At 47.1% G+C, this 18,171-nt stretch overlaps 1 protein-coding gene across 2 annotated transcripts in view; it reads left to right on the top strand.

The window, feature by feature from the left end:
- PI4KA (phosphatidylinositol 4-kinase alpha) overlaps positions 1-18,171 on the top strand; it is a 146,160-nt gene that overhangs the window by 61,489 nt on the left and 66,500 nt on the right. For both annotated transcript variants that reach the window (XM_044775428.2, XM_044775430.2), the window contains exons 10-19: positions 297-393; positions 1,976-2,167; positions 2,696-2,796; positions 3,436-3,565; positions 5,617-5,749; positions 6,792-6,887; positions 7,266-7,449; positions 8,104-8,207; positions 10,684-10,852; positions 13,443-13,493. In XM_044775428.2, coding sequence (XP_044631363.2) covers positions 297-393; positions 1,976-2,167; positions 2,696-2,796; positions 3,436-3,565; positions 5,617-5,749; positions 6,792-6,887; positions 7,266-7,449; positions 8,104-8,207; positions 10,684-10,852; positions 13,443-13,493 — 1,257 coding nt within the window. The remainder of the gene's footprint in view (positions 1-296; positions 394-1,975; positions 2,168-2,695; positions 2,797-3,435; positions 3,566-5,616; positions 5,750-6,791; positions 6,888-7,265; positions 7,450-8,103; positions 8,208-10,683; positions 10,853-13,442; positions 13,494-18,171) is intronic.

Genomic DNA, 18,171 nt, shown 5'->3' with positions numbered 1-18,171 from the left:
GGCCAAAGATGATGAGCTTTCAGCAAGGGGGGTGGTCCTTCCTTCAGGCGCATAGATGGCTGCTCCCCACAGGCATCTCTGGACAGCATAAGCATCTGGTTTCCCTACTGGATGCCTAAGAAGGTGAAGAGAGTAATTAAAATGTTCCAAGTGGTGAATCACGATAGACGGTTCTTCCACTTTTAATGCTAAGTTGCGAATGTAATAATTACTCACCTAGGCCTCAGCATGAAAGACGAAGGGAGGTCCAGAGGAGAGTTTCCATGCTGTGGTCACATGCCTCTGTTCCCCTGCAGGCCAACCCCAGCGCTGATCTCTACTACAGCACGTTCAGTGACCCTCTCTACGTGGCCATGTTCAAGATGCTGCGTGACACTCTGTACTACATGAAAGGTGAGGACTGTTTGTACAAGAGTGTGAGTGCCGTGAAACTGGATCCCGGGCTACTGCCCCAGGTATGCACTTCCCTTCTGCTAGGGCCACTTAAAAACACACATGAGTAACAGGTCATGTTACTGAAATTTTGGGAAAAAAGCAAATAAGAAAAAAATCTGTCCATGATCCTATGCCCCTAGTACCATCAATAATGGCTTCTTTAGTGGGTGTCTTTCTGACATGGATGTGTTGTATTGTCGTGGTCATGAATATAGTTTAACGTGTCTCTTTTAGACATTTTAAAAAGTTTAAAAAAAAAGAAAATGAGGCACTCATAATCTTATAAGTCAGAGAAAATAATAGTGTAGCATGCACACATACACACACAAATTTAGCATTCCCTTCCAATCTGTCTTTATCCCATTTTAAAAACATTTTTTCTACCTCTTCCCTTATGATATTGAAAGTTCTTCATAAATGCAAGTTTTGATGGCCATGTTATATTGTCATATAGATGTACCATAATCTAGTCAGCCATTTTCCTGATACGATTCCAAGGGCTCCTGGGAAGCTGAGTCTGGTCGGGGCCACAGCAAGGAGGGTTGAGTTCATTAAGGAGGGTGTGAAGGACTGCCCTGCTTGGCCTGACCCCAGGAACCCGTGAAGCCTCCCTCCCCACCTGTGCTGTGTGTTACTGATCTCAGCTGGTCTGATTTGTGACCATCACAGTGATTCTCCTGAACTTTCTAGGCCCCAACGATGAGAGTTTAAAAAGGCTGCGAACTCTGGGCACTCTTGTTTTGTTTTGTTTTTCTTTTGAGGAAGATAAGCCCTGAGCTAACATCTGCCATGAATCTTCCTCTTTTTGCTGAGCTAACATCCATGCCCATCTTCCTCCACTTTATATGTGGGACGCCTACCACAGCATGGCTTGCCAGTGGTGCCATGTCTGCACCCGGGATCCGAACTGGCGAACCCCGGGCCGCTGAAGCGGAACATGCAAACTTAACCGCTATGCCACTGGGCTGGCCCCAAACTCTGGGCACTCTGAAGACCCAGCCTGTATCCAAGGAATTCTCTTCTTCAGGTTACAACCAGTTTTTGCCCTTACTTGAGAGCTGACAGCCTTTTAAAAAAAATCACTGTATATGTGTACAATTATTATGCTGTACACTTTAAACTTATACAGTGATGTGTGTCAGTTATATCTCAAAACTGAAAAAAAGAAATATATAATAAATATATATACACTGAAGTATTTCTCGTTGTTAATTGGGCCAGTTCCAGTGATGATGCCTCCCAATTTGTGTTTCATATATTAAGGTTTTAGTATATTGACTGTTTAAAACAAAGTATGGCTTGCACTTCCCTGGGAAATGATCATGTCCTTTGATTGCCACATGGCACATGTACAGAGGACAGCTATGCACAACCTGTCCAAGCTCTTCCCAGCAGGCATCCTTGGAACCGGAGTAGCCAGCAGCAAAGTGCTCTTCTTTGGTTTTTGTTAGAGAGGGAAAGACCACACACATTCAGAGCCACTGCCTGAATTTTGGTGCAGTTTTGTCTCCAGCTGTGATGCCCACTTTCTTTCCCACAGACCTGCCAACCTCCTTTGTGAAGGAGATCCACGATTTTGTGCTAGAGCAGTTTAACATGAGCCAGGGGGAGCTTCAGAAGATTCTACATGATGCAGACCGCATCCACAACGAGCTGAGCCCTCTCAAGCTGCGCTGCCAGGCAAATGCCGCCTGTGTGGACCTCATGGTGTGGGCCGTAAAGGACGAGCAGGGTGAGCATCAGCTCTTGCCATGCTCTCTGGATGTCTAGTGTCCAGTTCTGCAGTTGGTGAAACCAGACCTGGGAGGATGGTGATGGCCAAGGCCACAGGGCCTGTGTGTTCTCTCCACTACTTCCTGCTGGTTCTTTAGGCTTTTACGTGGAGAAGCGGGAGCTCACTGCTGGAGGAAATGGTGCTTGTTTAGTGTGAACAGCAGAATGGGAAGCATGTAGCAGACTTGTGGGTGGCTGCCGTGTGCGGAATACTGTGGGGACAAGGGGGCTCAGGGCCAGCAGAGAGTAGAGAGTAGTCTCAGGCGATACAGGAAGGTGTTTTCACAACTGCAGAAAAGGAGCAGAGGTGAGGTTTCGGTCAAGGACTTCTGCCTCCGAACGCTTTCTGGTGTAACCTCTCAGTATTAATAAACCCTGCAAAAAGTGTGTCTCTGGGGTTTAAATTGTATGATTAATTGGTGAATGAGTATTTTGTGAATATTGGCCTTTGCTAATCCTTCGTGCCCTCCTCTGATTTTAAATTTAGGTGCAGAAAATCTTTGCATCAAGCTCTCTGAGAAGCTGCAGTCCAAGACGTCCAGCAAAGTCATCATTGCTCATTTGCCCTTGCTTATCTGCTGTCTGCAGGTCAGTCTCACAGACATTGGAGAGGCTTAGAGCTCATCAACAGGGCCTTCTTGTCATGTCATTCAGGCTGTGGTTGGCACCAGCAGCAGAGTCTGAGCTCTTGTCTTTAGAAACTGGAACTAGAGCCTGCTGTGGACACGGTTCACCAGTGAGTGGGGGCTGCTGCCTACAGCGTGCTGGGACTTCTGCGATGGGGTCTAGGTGCAACTGGGTCCTCCTTTGTGAAGAGGCTGCCCTGTTTCTCCCGGACCATTCCCAAGGCCGCAGGTGGAGGGCTGTGAAAGTGATCTGGAGGGCCGCATGAGAGGACCTCTCCTGACATCTGCAGAGCCAGCTCTGCCCTGCTGAGACTCTTTCCTTGTCACAGACCCCAGTGACTCCACATCTGCCGTTGTTTAAAAATCATGTTTTGTACCCTTTTTCCTCTAATTTGCTTCCAAAAGAAATGGACACACTTTAACAGTCTATCTCCCCATAGGTGAAAGAGAGTTAAGACCAGCCCCCTTTCCTGTCTCTTTGCCCCATGGCCAAGTGGCACTGGGAGCTTTGACCTTGGAAGTTTTCCATCCAACTTGAATATCTGAAGGGTTGAGCATCTCCCTGCTGGGGCCTGCTGAGTGGGTCAATGGTGTGTTGCAGGGTCTGGGCCGTCTGTGTGAGAGATTTCCGGTGGTGGTGCACTCGGTGACACCGTCTCTGCGGGACTTCCTGGTCGTCCCATCCCCCGTGCTGGTGAAGCTGTATAAGTGCCACAGTCAGTACCACACAGGTAACAGGGATGGCTGTACCTGAGGCCCTATCTCCAGCCCCTGGATCCCAGGTGCCCTTGAGGCTCCAAGGAAAGGACCATGTGACTTTGTGTGCAAGCCCAGCATGGTTTTGTGACTGAGAGGTTGTGACTGAGCTGTGCACTCTGCCCTATCCTTGGGCTCATTCCTCCTCCACACCTTTTCTCCTGTCATTCCCTCCATGACCCCTCGGGGCTCTAGGCCCTTCTTTCGTCTGCTTTCCTCTGTCATGTACTGCTACCACCACTGAAGGTCCCTCTCTAGTGCTGCTTTCTTTTTGGCCCCTTTTCTCACTGAGGTAGTCTGAGTCCTTTGTGTCCCAGACACTGAGCCAGAAGCTCTCCATGTGAGATCTCATCTAGTCCCCCTGCCCTACAAGTGTATTATTGTTTCTATAGACAAGGACACGGGCTCGGAGCAAATCTGGTGACCTGTAACCACTAACATTAATGAAACACCTGCTCGTGCTCAGGCTCTAGTGTAGTAGCGCTCATCCTACCCATAGGCTGTGAAGATGAGCGTTTTTATCCTCTCCCTTTAGATGAAGAAACCCAAACTCCGAGTAGTTGAAAGGCTTCCCTGGGCTCCAGACCGAGGAGGGGCCCTTCTGGCTCTCAGGCGCCTGTTCTCACACTCGCCCCCAACCCTCAACCCCCTTTATGCACCTTAGCTAGACAGCCCTTGGAGACAGGACCGTGCCTCACTCCTCAGGGCTGGGTGCCTGAGGATGCTCATCGGGACTTTTGAACCATTTTTTTTTTTAATTAAGATTATGATAGTTAACAACCTTGTGAAATTACAGTTGTACATTATTGTTAGTCATGTTGTAGGTACACCACTTAACCCTTTGTGACATCCCCCCACCCCCCCTTGCCCCTGGTAACTACTGATCAGTTCTCTTTGTCTATGTGTTAACTACCACCTATGAGTGGAGTCACACAGAGTTCGTCTTTCTCTGTCTGGCTTATTTCGCTGAACATAATAGCCTCAAGGTCCATCCATGTTGTTGTGAATGGGATGAGTTTGTCCTTTTTTATGGCTGAGTAGTATTCCATTGTATATATATACCATATCTTCTTTATCCAATCATCAGTTGCTGGGCACTTAAGTTGGTTCCACATCTTGTCTATTGTGAATAATGCTGTGATGAACAGAGGGGTGTGTAGGACTTTTGGAATTGCTGATTCCAGGTTCTTAGGGTAGATACCCAGTAGTGGGATAGCTGGGTCATAAGATATTTCTATTTTTAGTTTTTTGAGGAATCTCCATACTGTTTTCCATAGCGGCTGCACCAGTTTGCATTCCCACCAACAGTGTATGAGGGTTCCTTTTTCTCCACAGCCTCTCCAAAATTTGTCACTCTTGGTTTTGGATATTTTTGCCATTCTAGCAAGTATAAGGTGATATCTTAGTGTAGTTTTGATTTGCATTTCCCTGGTGATTAGTGATGATGAGCATCTTTACATGTGTCTATTGGCCATCCGTATATCTTCTTTGGAGAAATGTCTGTTCATGTCCCCTGCCCATTTTTTGAGCGGGTTGTTTGATTTTTTGTTCTTGAGCTGTGTGACTTCTTTATATATTACGGAGATTAACCCTTTGTCGGATAAATAACTTGTAAATATTTTTTCCCAATTAGTGGCCTGTTTTTTTGTTTCAATCCTGTTTTCCCTTGCCTTGAAGAAGCTCTTTAGTCTGATGAAGTCCCATTTGTTTATTCTTTCTATTGTTTCCCTCGTCTGAGGGGTTATGGTGTCCGAAAGGATTCTTTTTTTGAACCATTTTTTAAGGAATTGCTATTTTACATATTTATCACTTTGTGACCTAAATGTTCTTCCCTTTGATTTAAACATGTTTGTTTCACCCTTTCTGTTCTCAGATACTTCTATTTGAAATGTTTGGTCAAATCTTTTTAGAGTGGTTGTTTTTATAAGCTAAAAATGATTAGCATATTATTTTGGTTTAGGATTAGAAAGAAGGGGATGGAAAGAGATAGCCTTAACCAGATACATATTTGCATTTTTACATTCAGTTGCTGGCAATGATATAAAAATCAGTGTAACCAATGAGCATTCCGAGCCAACCCTAAATGTCATGTCGGGAAAGAAGAGCCAGCCCTCCATGTACGAGCAGCTCCGGGACATTGCCATCGACAACATCTGCAGGTGGGAGGCCAGGCCAGAGGGGCATGTGACATGAGAAGGAAGGAAGTTGTGTTTCAGAGAAAATAAATTCTTACAAAATAAGAAACGTTTCTGATTTTTTAAAGCTTGTTTCTGATTATTCTAAACCTATACTTGATCTAAAAAGAGGATTTTTTATGTTTTTTTTCAAAATAGAGCATTCTGCCTTTCTTTTCCTGATCGTAAGCATAATAAAAAATAGAGAAAATTTGTAATGTATAGAGAAGTAGAAAGAAAAGAATTATCCATTGGCCCATCATGCAGAGTAACAACATGTTGTCCTGTTTTCTTTATCTTATTTTTCTGTGTAATTTTTAATATAAATGAGGGGTTTTATATGATCAAGTGTCCCTTGCTGCCCAGGCTCCTGCTCTGTGCCTCCTACTCTCCAAATTTGGGATCCAAATACATTCTGATTTATGTGAAATGTCTCTCTCTCTCTCTGAATTCTGGCTCCTCGCTCTCAAAAGCTAAGTCGAGACAGTAATGTGGCCCCTCTCTGTCAGACTCATGCTATTCTCTGACTCTGTGGCCCAGGAGCCAAATAGATGCAGAGAGCAAGAGACACCTGATAAGATTTGATGTTCTTTAGGGGCTTTTTAAATTTCCCCTTTTCTCTAGAGCATAAACATTTCTCTGTATATAATTCTGATGTTCCCTCACCCATCTTGGGACCATCTGTCTTTTGAATCAGTTACTGTGGCTTTTGTTAAGGAATAGTACAGGAAATTTTAAATTGGAATTAGGGTGAATATGACATTCTGAAGGAAACTGTTTTGGCCAAAATAATGAAGTTATTGTTTTCAACTAAGATATTTATCGAGTGGGCAAAATCTTCAGTAATTCTTTGAATTCATTGTATGTAATGACTTTCATTCACATTTCTGGGGAAAAAATGTTCAGAGCAGTTCTTTAAACTCTCTAAACCCAAGAAAGGAAAAAAAAAAAACCAGAACAAGAAAATGTAGAACATTCATCTGGTTGTTTTGATGCCTAATGCCATGTGGGTTTCCTTGCTGTTCAGATGCCTAAAAGCTGGCTTGACAGTGGATGCAGTGATCGTGGAGGCCTTCCTGGCCAGTCTCTCCAACCGGCTCTACATCTCCCAGGAGAGTGACAAGTACGTCCCATCCCTGAGGGGTAGTCACTTCTCTGCAGCTCATGGAGGGCACCTGGCCTTGTGCATGTCTATGCTTCTTTCTTGCACAGTGTGGTGTTGTGCATTGGGTTTGTCCCACGGCTTAAGGTGAAAGCTACCTTAGAACGTCTATCCTGGACCACTGTTTGGGAGTAGAGGAAGATCTCTGTCTTCCCACTTAGTGCTGGGGACTTTGTGTCTCTGCTGGTGATGAAGGATCCCAGGCAGTTACTTTCAGATGAATGGTTCATCTGAAAGACTGTGACAACATTGAGGTCCAGGTCCTAGCTTCTGGCTTTTATTTCACTGCTCCATGCCAGAGGACTGTTCTCAGTGTTCTTTTGTTCTTGCTGTCCATAGGGATGCTCACTTGATTCCCGACCACACCATCCGAGCCTTGGGACACATTGCAGTGGCCCTGAGGGACACCCCGAAGGTCATGGAACCAATTCTGCAGATCCTACAACAGAAATTCTGCCAGCCCCCCTCCCCCCTCGATGTGCTCATCATCGACCAGCTGGGCTGCCTGGTTATCACTGGAAATGTAAGGAAGGCCCCCGCCATGAAACCCACTCATCCCTTGCAAGCCTCATTAAACTCCTTTGTCTAACTGGAATGTACAAGTACAGATTATATTTACCATGCTAATGAGTTAAATGCTTGTAACTGTCTTAACACTGAAAAGTGAGATGTTTTTCAAATAAAAAAGAATAGTGTAATTGTTCTGTGAGTGCTGGGGAAAAAAGTTTAGACTAATTTCTTGCTGATGTTAATAACATATAATAGGATTTAAATCAAAGCTATTTCCCTTTTCACTTTTTTTTGTGAGGAAGATTGGCCCTGAACTAACATCTGTGCCTGTCTTCCTCTGTTTTGTATATGGGACGCTGCCGCAGCATGGCTTGAGAAGCAGTGCTAGGTCTGCGCCTGGGATCTGAACCTGCAAACCCTGGGCTACCAGAGCAGAACACGCGAATTTAACCACTACACCACTGGGCTGGCCTCCCTTTTCACTTTTAATTTGAGGTTTGCTTAAAGCTTTAGGAAAGGATGCCCTTGAAGGTCTTTCAGATCCTGTGGTCTGTGATTCCAGGAGCTTTCCCTCTGAATGACGATAGAGGGGTCTTGTCTGTATTCCAAAGAGGGGCTTTCATGGAGGAGGTGTGGCATGTTAATGGTGTCCCTCACTTTCTTCTAGCAATACATTTATCAGGAAGTGTGGAACCTCTTCCAGCAGATCAGCGTGAAGGCCAGCTCTGTCGTGTACTCGGCAACTAAAGATTACAAGGACCATGGCTATAGGTAATTCTTCAGACCTCATTGTCACTGTGGATCATGACAGTATTTAACTCTCTTTGCAAATGTGAGATTTGGGGACTAGTCTTTTAAATAAACTTTTCTTTTTACAAAAGCACTATATGCTGCAAATCAATGCACACACAAGGCGGGAAATGAAAAGCCCATATGCCTGCCACCTGGAGCTGAGCATCCCAGTGCTCATTACCCCAGACCCTCCCCAACTCCAGACAGGCTCAAAGTGCCCACCTGGGTGACCTGCTTTTTTATGTAGCAACACACGAGTCATGCCATAAATACTTCTCTGCATGTCCCTTTAATGGCTTCGTAGTGTCCCATCGTGGAGCAGCACTGTGATTTACCTAACTGGTCCCTTGCACGGACATTAGATATTTTCCAGTTTTTCTACTGGCAAGCGCTGCATTGAACAACCTAATAGCTACATATCTGTGAGCATCTCTGATGCTCTCATCAGAATCGATTTAGAGAGGTGGGATTAGAGGGTCAAAGGAGATGGGTGTTTTATATTCTCGAATGTTGATATTTGTCTCGAGTGTGGCCACTTTTCCCTGGCAAACTGAAATATGCTTCCTTGTCTATTCTTTGCCCTTACTGGTGCTTTGAGGGCAGGGACAGGTTTTTCCATGTTTGGAGGGTCTCACAAGAGCTTGTCAGATCAAGGGAAGAGAGGGAAAGGGGAAATGAGGTCAGGAGGATCTCAGAGGGCTGGGGCAGGGAGGAAGAGATGTTGCCACTTTGTTGGTATTTCTTTCTTTTTATTTTTTTTGAGGAAGATTAGCCCTGAGCTAACTGCTGCCAATCCTCCTCTTTTCACTGAGGAAGGCTGGCCCTGAGCTAACATCCGGGCCCATCTTCCTCCACTTTATATGTGGGACGCCTACCACAGCATGGCTTGCCAAGCTATGCCATGTCCGCACCCGGGATCCAAACTGGCGAACCCTGGGCTGCCGAAGCGGAACGTGCAAACTTAACCGCTGCACCACTGGGCCCACCCCTTTTTGGTATTTCTGTTCTCCCCTCCTGACCATTACATCCAGGCCTCACTCTGAGATTCTCTCTGAGTCACTTTAGTGGGCAGAAGTGTGGCTGTGTGACCTCAGAAAACACTCACCCTCTCTGTGCCTCACTTTCCTCATTTGTCAAATGAACACCTGTCTCCAGTTGCTGGGTAAATGAGGTTATATATGTGAAAGCTCTCTGTAAATTCAAGCTCTTGGCATTGTGTTATTTCTTGGCCTTCTCACTGCCACCACTGGGAGCCCAGGCTACTAGAAGAGCCTGAGGACTGGGTTGGGGAGGCAGCCAGCTCACCTCCCCCTTTGTCCCATCGGTCCTGGTCTCTGCAGTGAAACTCATAAAGCATGTCTTTCTGGTTCCTGCTCCGAAAGTGACTCCTGCCATTTTCCCTCTGACCCTCGCATCTGCCTTGCCACTCTTGGCCCCTGCTGTGTGCAGTACTTATAGTTCTCTTTGCTTGTAGTTCTTCAACTCCTCACTCCAATGTCCTCTTCTTCTGTAAAGCCTTTTCTGATATTGCCACCAAAAGTAACTTGTCTTCTTCCTCACCACTGGAAGTGTTCACTGCCATTCTTTTGCCCTTACCTCCCAGGAATTCACCTTTCTGTGAAGGGGGTGCTTTTTGTCACAGCTGCCGTTTATTCTGTGCTTTCTGGGGCCCAGACAGTATGCTCAGTGCTTCATTTAGAGTATTTGATTTCTCCTACACCCTTTGAGGGAATTATTGTCTTTGTTTTACTCAGGAAGAAACTGAGGCTCAAAGACTTGAGCTACTCACCTGGGGTCACACAGTACGGAAGCAGCAGGATCTGGGAGACACCAGTGCCCACAGAAGCCGGACCAGCCTTGTTAGTTCTCACTTTCTGGCTGAGGAGGCAGTGTCAGCTTTGTATCTGGGGTTTATGTGGGGCTGGCACAATCCCGAGGCAGGTTGTCCCAGGACCACTGAGCGCTTCCTGAGTGTCTGATGCGAGCTAATACTAACATCAGCCCTAGGGTGGAGGAAGAAGCTGATTATCCTCCAAGAGTGGTTGTAACAATGAATTAAGACTATCCGTAATTAGAGGGGAAAAGCCTGGTCCAGCCAGGAAATGACTGGGAGAGAGTACTTCCATTTTTAGCTATGTAGTATGCCCTTGACACTCAGAGGGAAGTGTCCTGAGACGTTCACAAATCCCCAACATGCAGATTCCTGGAACCTAAAGAGTTTCCCAGAAGCCCTTAATTCATCTCAGGAGAGAGGTCACAGTCATTTTGGCAGCAGCTGACTTTCCTTTAGGGGCTGTTGTTCACAAAGACGGCGTGTTCACCTCTGGAGGGCTCTTTTGTTCAGAGCTTCCGAGGGGTCATGGTTTGGCAGACCAAGGCCGGGCAGAAGCAACCTGCCTCACCCCTGCAATGCCAGCCACTGCATTGTGGCAGCTTTCATTTCTCTCCCTCACAGGCACTGCTCCCTGGCAGTGATCAACGCCCTGGCCAACATTGCGGCCAACATCCAGGACGAGCACCTTGTGGACGAGCTGCTCATGAACCTGTTGGAGCTGTTTGTGCAGCTGGGGCTGGAGGGAAAGCGCGCCAGCGAGAGGGCCAGTGAGAAGGGGCCTGCCCTGAAGGTAGGGAGGAAGACAGCCCAGCGGCCTCTCCTGCTGGCCGGGGCTGAGTCTCCAGCCACCATCCTGATTGAAATATGGTGCTTTCTTTGTTAAATGATTTAAATGCGTCTGGTAAAGTGTAAGAACAAAGGGGGCGAGGTTCCTTCTCAAGAGTGCTGGCAGGGATTGGGGGAGAAGGTGGCTTCCCGGTCAGACCACATCTGGCTTGTGGTAGCCACCTCCCCCAGCCCAGGATAATAAGGCAACAGCAGCCTAATGTGGGCTCCCTCTGACCTCTCTCTCCCTTCTCTTATCCATCGTGTAGCCAGGGGGTGGAGGCTGTCATCAGAACACAGTGACAACCTGAAAAGGGTCAGATCTGACCTAATCCCAGGCCGTCCAAGGGAGATAGGTCCACAGGGACAGACAAAATGTCAGGTCTCAAATCCCCAAAGAGACAGACTAGCGAGGTTGAGGCAGGTTAAACCTCTCACCCCACCATCTCCCCTCCTCCTATGGGCACCAGTCCCTCTGTTGAGGTTCTACCTTCGTCCTCCTTTATCTTTCCTTCCTGCTTCCCTCCCTTCCTTTGCCTTCCCCAGACAGTTACTGTTCATCTACTGTGTGCCTAGGTCAGGGGTCAGCCCACTTTTTCTGTAAAGAGCCAGAGCGTACATGTTTTAGGTTTTGCAGGCCATACAGTCTCTGTTGAAACTACTCAGCTCTGCCGTGGTAGCATAAAAGCAGCTGTAGCCAATATAAAAACAAACAGAGGTGTCTGTACTCCCATAAACTTTATTTCCAAGAAGAAATGATAGGTTGGATCCCAACCCTTGCTGTAAGAGCTGGGGTTCCAGAAGTGAACAGACAGACAAAGTGCCTGCTCCTGAGCAGTTTAGTGGGAGGACCTGGTGAAAACGAAACAGGCCAGTGTGGTGAGGGGCACTTAAGACTGAGCTGGTCATGAAGGCCTCTCTGGGGAGGTGACAGCTAATTGGAAACTGAATGAGAAGGAGCCCTTCGTGTGTAAATCTTGGCTAAGAGGGAGTAACTGGTACAGAATGGGATCCCAAGACCCTTTGCTCTACTTTAGCCTTGTTCTGCTCGGTCCCCCAACAGTGATCTGGGCGACTAATTTCTAAAGTCTCCTGGGATGGTGCACAGCTAGGCCCGTCCCCATGCTCAAGAGACAAGGGCATCCGTCGTGTCCAGTGGGGCCTTTGGCATCGGGGTGAGAGGGCTGTTCTGATGATGCAGGGAGGCGCTCAGTACCCGAGAAAGCAGAGGCTGTAACCTGTCTGAGGGGTTTTTCAGGAGCCCTTCTCCTTCTCTCCCCTGGGAATTGTACCTTAGTGCCCGGAAGGATGGCCCCTGGGACCCATGGGCTGCTCCCCTCTACCTATTCTCGCTGTGTGTCTGCAGTCTCAAGACTCGGGATTTAATGCTTCATTCACAGGCTGGGATGGGGGCTGTGCCCTGGGCAATGCAGGGCTCCCCTGTTTCTACCCACCAGGTACCAAGCTGTGAATTCCGTTCTTTGCAAAATAGTTCCTGTTTACCGATTGTGCAGTGAGTAGGCAAGTGTTTATGGAGCAATCACTGCACTTTCCCCATGAAATGGGGCCTCGTGGAATAAGGGGGGCTTAGAGGAGCAGTGGGAGGGGGCTGGCCAACGTGCTGCCCTGTTGAAGAAGAGGAGCTGTGATTAAAATTAAGAAATGTGGATTGTTTTTAATCATTCATGCAGCCGCAAGGCCGTTAGTTTCCAGAGTAGAGCAGGCAGGGCTTGAGATTCTGTCCCCACCATTGAGCAGCTGTGGGACCTTGGCAGGCTACTGAAACCGTATTTTCTCCCCTGAAGATAAAGTTGATGTGTGTGAAGCACTTGGAACAGTGCCTGGCACACAGTGGATCCTCAGTGCCCTCAGCTGCTACCGTTTTTGTAAATAGGGAAAATAAGTCTAATGTGCTTAGGTGTGTGCTTCCAGAATGATGGCTAGTCAGTGTGTACCATAGTTTAGCCACATTTGTGTGTCTAGCCAGGGAACCTACTTTTTATTTAGTTATTTTTAAGTAACCCCCAAATTTTCTCAGACTTGGAAAGAATATATATTTATTATAGAAAAGATACAGAAACCTATAAATAATAAAGTAAAAAACACCCATAATCCCTCTACTCAGATAAAATCATTAACATTTTGATAAACTTCCTTCTAGATTTTTTGTGCAAATATATTTATTTTACATAGTTGAGATTGTATCATAGCATACTCTTAAATTCAGATTTCTTTCCATTTAACGTTTGCTGTGGGCACTTTCCAAGGTAACTAAATATTTTTCAGCAAGTTGTCTTTTTAACAGCTGCATGGTTTTTAATTGTGCAGAGATGACATGGTTTATATGATCGTTCTGCTGTTTGACATTTAAGTTGTTTCCCTGTTTTGCTACTAAAATCATGCTGGATGAAGCATCTTTATACATCTCTTTCTGTATATCTGTCTCATCATTTCATTTAGATTAGGGAATTCCAGCTTTACATGACACTATCTTGTGTCTTTTTGAAATAAAAGAAATACATGCTCGTCAGTGACTCAATTCTATTCTTTTTTAGGCTTCTAGCAGTGCGGGGAACTTGGGCGTACTCATTCCTGTAATAGCTGTGGTGAGTATTCATTAATAAAGTGGTTTCAGACTCCAGATGCTGTGCTCATGTTTTGAGTGTTGCCTGGTGATACACAGCAAATTTCTTAGAAAAATGCTGTTTTGAGGCCACAGTGATTCTGTGGATGTGGCTGTGTTTCAGCCACCACCAGCTCTTCCATGCCTGTCCTGTAAGTGTGTGCCTGCTGTGGCCACAATGCCTCACTCCCTTTCTCCGTGCCCTGCCCGAACCTCAGTTGACCAGGGGACCCGCTTCAGTTCCCTCTTGTGTGGCTCCCAGGTATGAGGTCTGACTCCAGGCTCATCTTGTCTCTCATGCCCTGCTCTGCCTCTGACTGTTGTTGGGCCAACACACTTCCATGCCTTCCCCGGCTCCTGCCTGCGAGATGCCTCCTGGGGCCTCTGGTTGGTGCTCGGGTCTTGCAGCTGTAGCCGTCAGTGTCATCTGGGGTACGTCGTGGGCCCTGTTCTCCGTCACAGCATGCCGTGGTAGAGAACTCATTTCCATTCTGTCCTGTCTCAACCTGCGTTCACTGAGTCTTCCCAAACGACCTTTGTAGTAGTTGTTTTTCCCTTTCTCAGTCATTCTCAGCTGCCCGTCCTAAGCCAGGGCCCAGTGTTCTAGTATTGTTTTCATTGGCAGCTTCCACCTAGCACACCTTCTAGTTAAGCCGTTGTTTCTGCCTTTTAGTTTCTTTGTACCCCACCCTTAGTAGTTCGAGTCTTGAGCACTTACATGTGTGTCCCTTTGTGTGGAACACCAGAGGGGTTGACCTCTGAGCTGCTGGGGTGACCCAGGGTTGTAGAGGCTGGGCAGCCAAATGGAGAGGCACCTCTCCTGATCTCAGCAAAGTGGTTTCTGCACCTACTGCAGTCTGAGTGTTCATCATTCTGAATCTAGAGACTTTTAGGGGGTCCAATTTTAGCTGGCCAAGATGGATGAAAAAGAGTAACTGGTTTATTATTCTTTACCTTTAATAGTCAGACGTCACATACTGCCTTTTGTGGAGCATTCTGCTTCCAGTTCACCTCCCTTCTGCCTGTCCTTTTCTCTCCTATCCCTCCCCCGAGTCAGTGGCTGATTCAGGAGGGGGAGCAGAGTCCCTTGTTCCCCTGCCACATCTGTGTCAGGACAGTCTCCTCTTCCTGAGTATGCTTAAGGGGACAAGGGCCTGCAGCGCAATGACCATAGCCGCTTACCTTGTGGCGTTTCACATTCTCCTGGGAACCTTTCCACCATGGTACCTGCAGTCAAGTGTTCTCCCACAGCCCTGTGAGGATTTGAGGATTGCTTGGACTTTCTCTGCCATGGTGTTTTTCCTCAACACCCCCGTTGGTTATTTTTTTTTTTTTTTTAAGATTTGATTTTTCTCCTTTTTCTCCCCAAAGACCCCTGGTACATAGTTGTATATTTCGTTGTGGGTCCTTCTAGTTGTGGCATGTGGGACGCTGCCCCAGCGTGGTCCTATGAGCAGTGCCATGTCCACGCCCAGGACTCGAACCAACGAAACACTGGGCCGCCTGCAGCAGAGCGCGCGAACCCAACCACTCGGCCACAGGGCCAGCCCCACCATTGGTTAATTTTTTAAAACAGATTTTTTCACTTTATATTTGATGTACAACTAGTGTACAGTTGTGTTTTAGAACTGCTATTGCACTGGAACCTTTCTTTGGCCTGGAGGGAAAGGTGAGGGGTATAAGCTCTGTGGCACTATGTCAGCTTGTTGGAGGGGAGAAGGGCTGGGTGGCTGGCTCATAGGAGAGCAGGTTTTGGCAAACAGGGAGCATACTTGGGATGACACTCAAATTAGTGAGTGCTGGGGGGGCCGTCTCCGTGGCTGAGTGGTTAAGTTCATGTGCTCTGCTTCGGCGGCCCAGGGTTTCGCTGGTTCGAATCCTGGGTGTGGACATGGCATCGCTCATCAGGCCATGCTGAGGCAGCATCCCATATGCCACAACTAGAAGGACCCACAACTAAAACTACACAACTATGTACCAGGGGGCTTTGGGAGATAAAGGAAAACTAAAATCTTTAAAAATAAATAAATAAATACGTTTCCTTCGCTGTAGTGACCTTTTACATGAATGGAATAAGTATTGTAGTTTTAACAAAAGTTAATGGTTATATTATGGGGGGAAAACAAATATTTGGTTCTGTTGCTCAACAGAGAGCACAGAGATCATGGGTTCTTGCATTTGCTTTCTGGTTTACCCCTTGGACCTTCTAGGAGAAACTGATTTCTAAAGTTGTGTCTTTTTTTTTAATGTTTTGTACTTTTTTCTTTTTCCTTCTTTCTTTTCTTTTTTTTTTTTTTTAAAGATTGGCACCTGAGCTAATATCTATTGCCAATCTTCTTTTTTTCCCTTCTTCTTCTCTCCAAAGTCCCCCAGTACATAGTTGTGAGTGCCTCTGGTTGTGCTGTGTGGGATGTCATCTCAGCATGACCTGATGAGCGGTCTGTGCCCAGGATCTGAACCGGCAAAACCCCAGGCTACCGAAGTGGAGCGAGCAAATTTAACCACTGGGCAACGGGGCCCTTCCCTGTGTGGATCTTTTGATGACAGAGTGTCTCAGAAAATTTTGTTGAGTAGAAATGTCAGTAGAGGGGCCGGCTCCGTGGCCGAGTGGTTGAGTTCGCGTGCTCCGCTGTGGCGGCCCAGGGTTGGGGTCCTGAGCGCGGACATGGCACCGCTCATCAGGCCACGTTGAGGCGGCGTCCCATATCCCACAACTAGAAGGACCTGCAACTAAGATATACAACTGTGTACTGGGGGGTTTGGGGAAATAAAGCAGGGGAAAAAAAAAAAGATTGGCAGCAGTTGTTAAAAAAAAAAAGGAAAAAAAAAGAAATGTCAGCGGGTTCAGGGCAGGAAGCTTGGGTTTCTTTCCTAAAGCAGCTGTTCACGTATCAGTGACCTTGGGAGTCTGGAGGGAGTCGCTCAGAGGCTGGGTCATGTGATCTCTGAGGCTCCTTCATGCTTAGGTTTGGTGATCTTTGCCCTGCAGCTCTATGAATATAGTATTTCTTCAGACATATCACTGATTAAATTGCTTCTCTTGGTGTCTAGCTGACCAGTTAATTAAACATTTTGAAAGGTATCTAATGCTTAGAGACCTAAGTTGCTCCACTGTCATAAAGCTGTGATTTGATAAGCTGTGCCTTCTCCTTGCAAAACATTTGTGTGCTTCACTTAGAGCTAGTTTACCTGCACCACTGATAGCTTTTGTGGCCTTGGATGGATTACTTCTTCTCTCAGTGCCTGTAAAATGAGGTTTATGGCCTAATATTTTTTAGGTCATAGACGCCTTTGCAATCTGTGCCCTCACCCTCCATAGAAATGCATCTATTCACAAGGGTTTGCATTTAACCTCAGGAAGTGAAGTGGAAGAAATCCAGGCAGGGCCCCCAGTTAGAAACCCCTGGACTAGAACACTGTCTCAGATGAAGACAGTAACAAGAAGTCCTTACCTAGCTCTTGGTAAGCACCAAGCACTGATCTTGACCCCTTCCAGGCATAAACTCAAGCCTCACAACAACTCTGCAGGGTAGGCATGTTATTATGCCCATTTTACAGATGGGGAAACCGAGGCACAGAACTAGCCTCAAAGTCCCATAGCTACTAAATTTCAGAGCCTGGATTCAAACCCAGGCAGCCTGGCTTAGGGTGTGAGCTCTGAATTAATACTGTACTGCCGTGAAACACAGGTCAGCTAGATTCTGAAAGAGGGCATCCGAGGGCATTCTGTGTGGATATGAGTGAATGAAAAGCATGCAGACTGGAGCGCTTTGGCCTTTGTGGGCTCATGGAGGAGCCTGGGCTGGCTCCAGCAGAGGTGGAGCAGGTCACATTGGAAGCGAGACTGATGCATTTTGGATAGGGGACAGGCATGACAAAGGGATGAAGGCAGAGTTTTTTGAGATAGCTACATTTAGGAATGGGAGGAGCAAGAAGAACCAACAATAAGGACATACAGAACAATACAGAAATACAGGACAAGCACCAGAAAAGAACAGTGTTGAAGCAAATTGGAGAAGGAACTGATGGAGTGGGTCATCAGCAACCTCAGGGTTCACCACGAGGACAAGAGAGTCTGACAGGGTAAGACTTGGCCTCAACCCTGTACTGGTCAGTAGCTTCTGGAGGCAGGGGCTCCAGAGCAGGAAGTTGGGAAGGGAGCAGGTAGAGACGGTTAGCAGCGAAAAGCAGAGCCTAGATTTGAATTCAGGTCTGGGGAAGATCACATCCCCTCTGTGAGCTTTAGTTTCTTCAGCTGCAAAAAGGAGGTGATAACAGGGCAAACCTCCTCGAGTTGGTGTGAGATAACCCCGGGGCACACCCATCACAGTGCCCCCTATGTTGGGGAGCACTCAGTGCTCCCTTTTTGCTGCCTCCGTGACTGGTATTGGTCTCACTGCGTCAGAAGCCCTCTGACAAGACTCCATGTATGACCCTGGAGTCAGGCCAACCTGCACTTGAACAGTGGCCCCCCCCACTCACTACTGTGGCACCTTGGGCATGTTGTGGTGCTCTGCCAACCCTAGTCTTCCTCTTCTGCAGAGAGAGGAAGAGAAAGCCTCTCCTGCAGAGCTGTGGGGGTCACAGTCAGACAGCCCGCACCCACAGTGCTTATGATGCTCTCCCAGCACGGCCTGTCGTCCCCGGCACTGCAGTGATGC

Source organism: Equus asinus, chromosome 8, assembly GCF_041296235.1.
Source record: "Equus asinus isolate D_3611 breed Donkey chromosome 8, EquAss-T2T_v2, whole genome shotgun sequence".
In the NCBI taxonomy this organism is placed as follows: domain Eukaryota; kingdom Metazoa; phylum Chordata; class Mammalia; order Perissodactyla; family Equidae; genus Equus; species Equus asinus.
The sequence above is the reverse complement of the archived record's forward strand: the minus strand, read 5'-3'. Positions and strand labels throughout refer to the sequence as shown.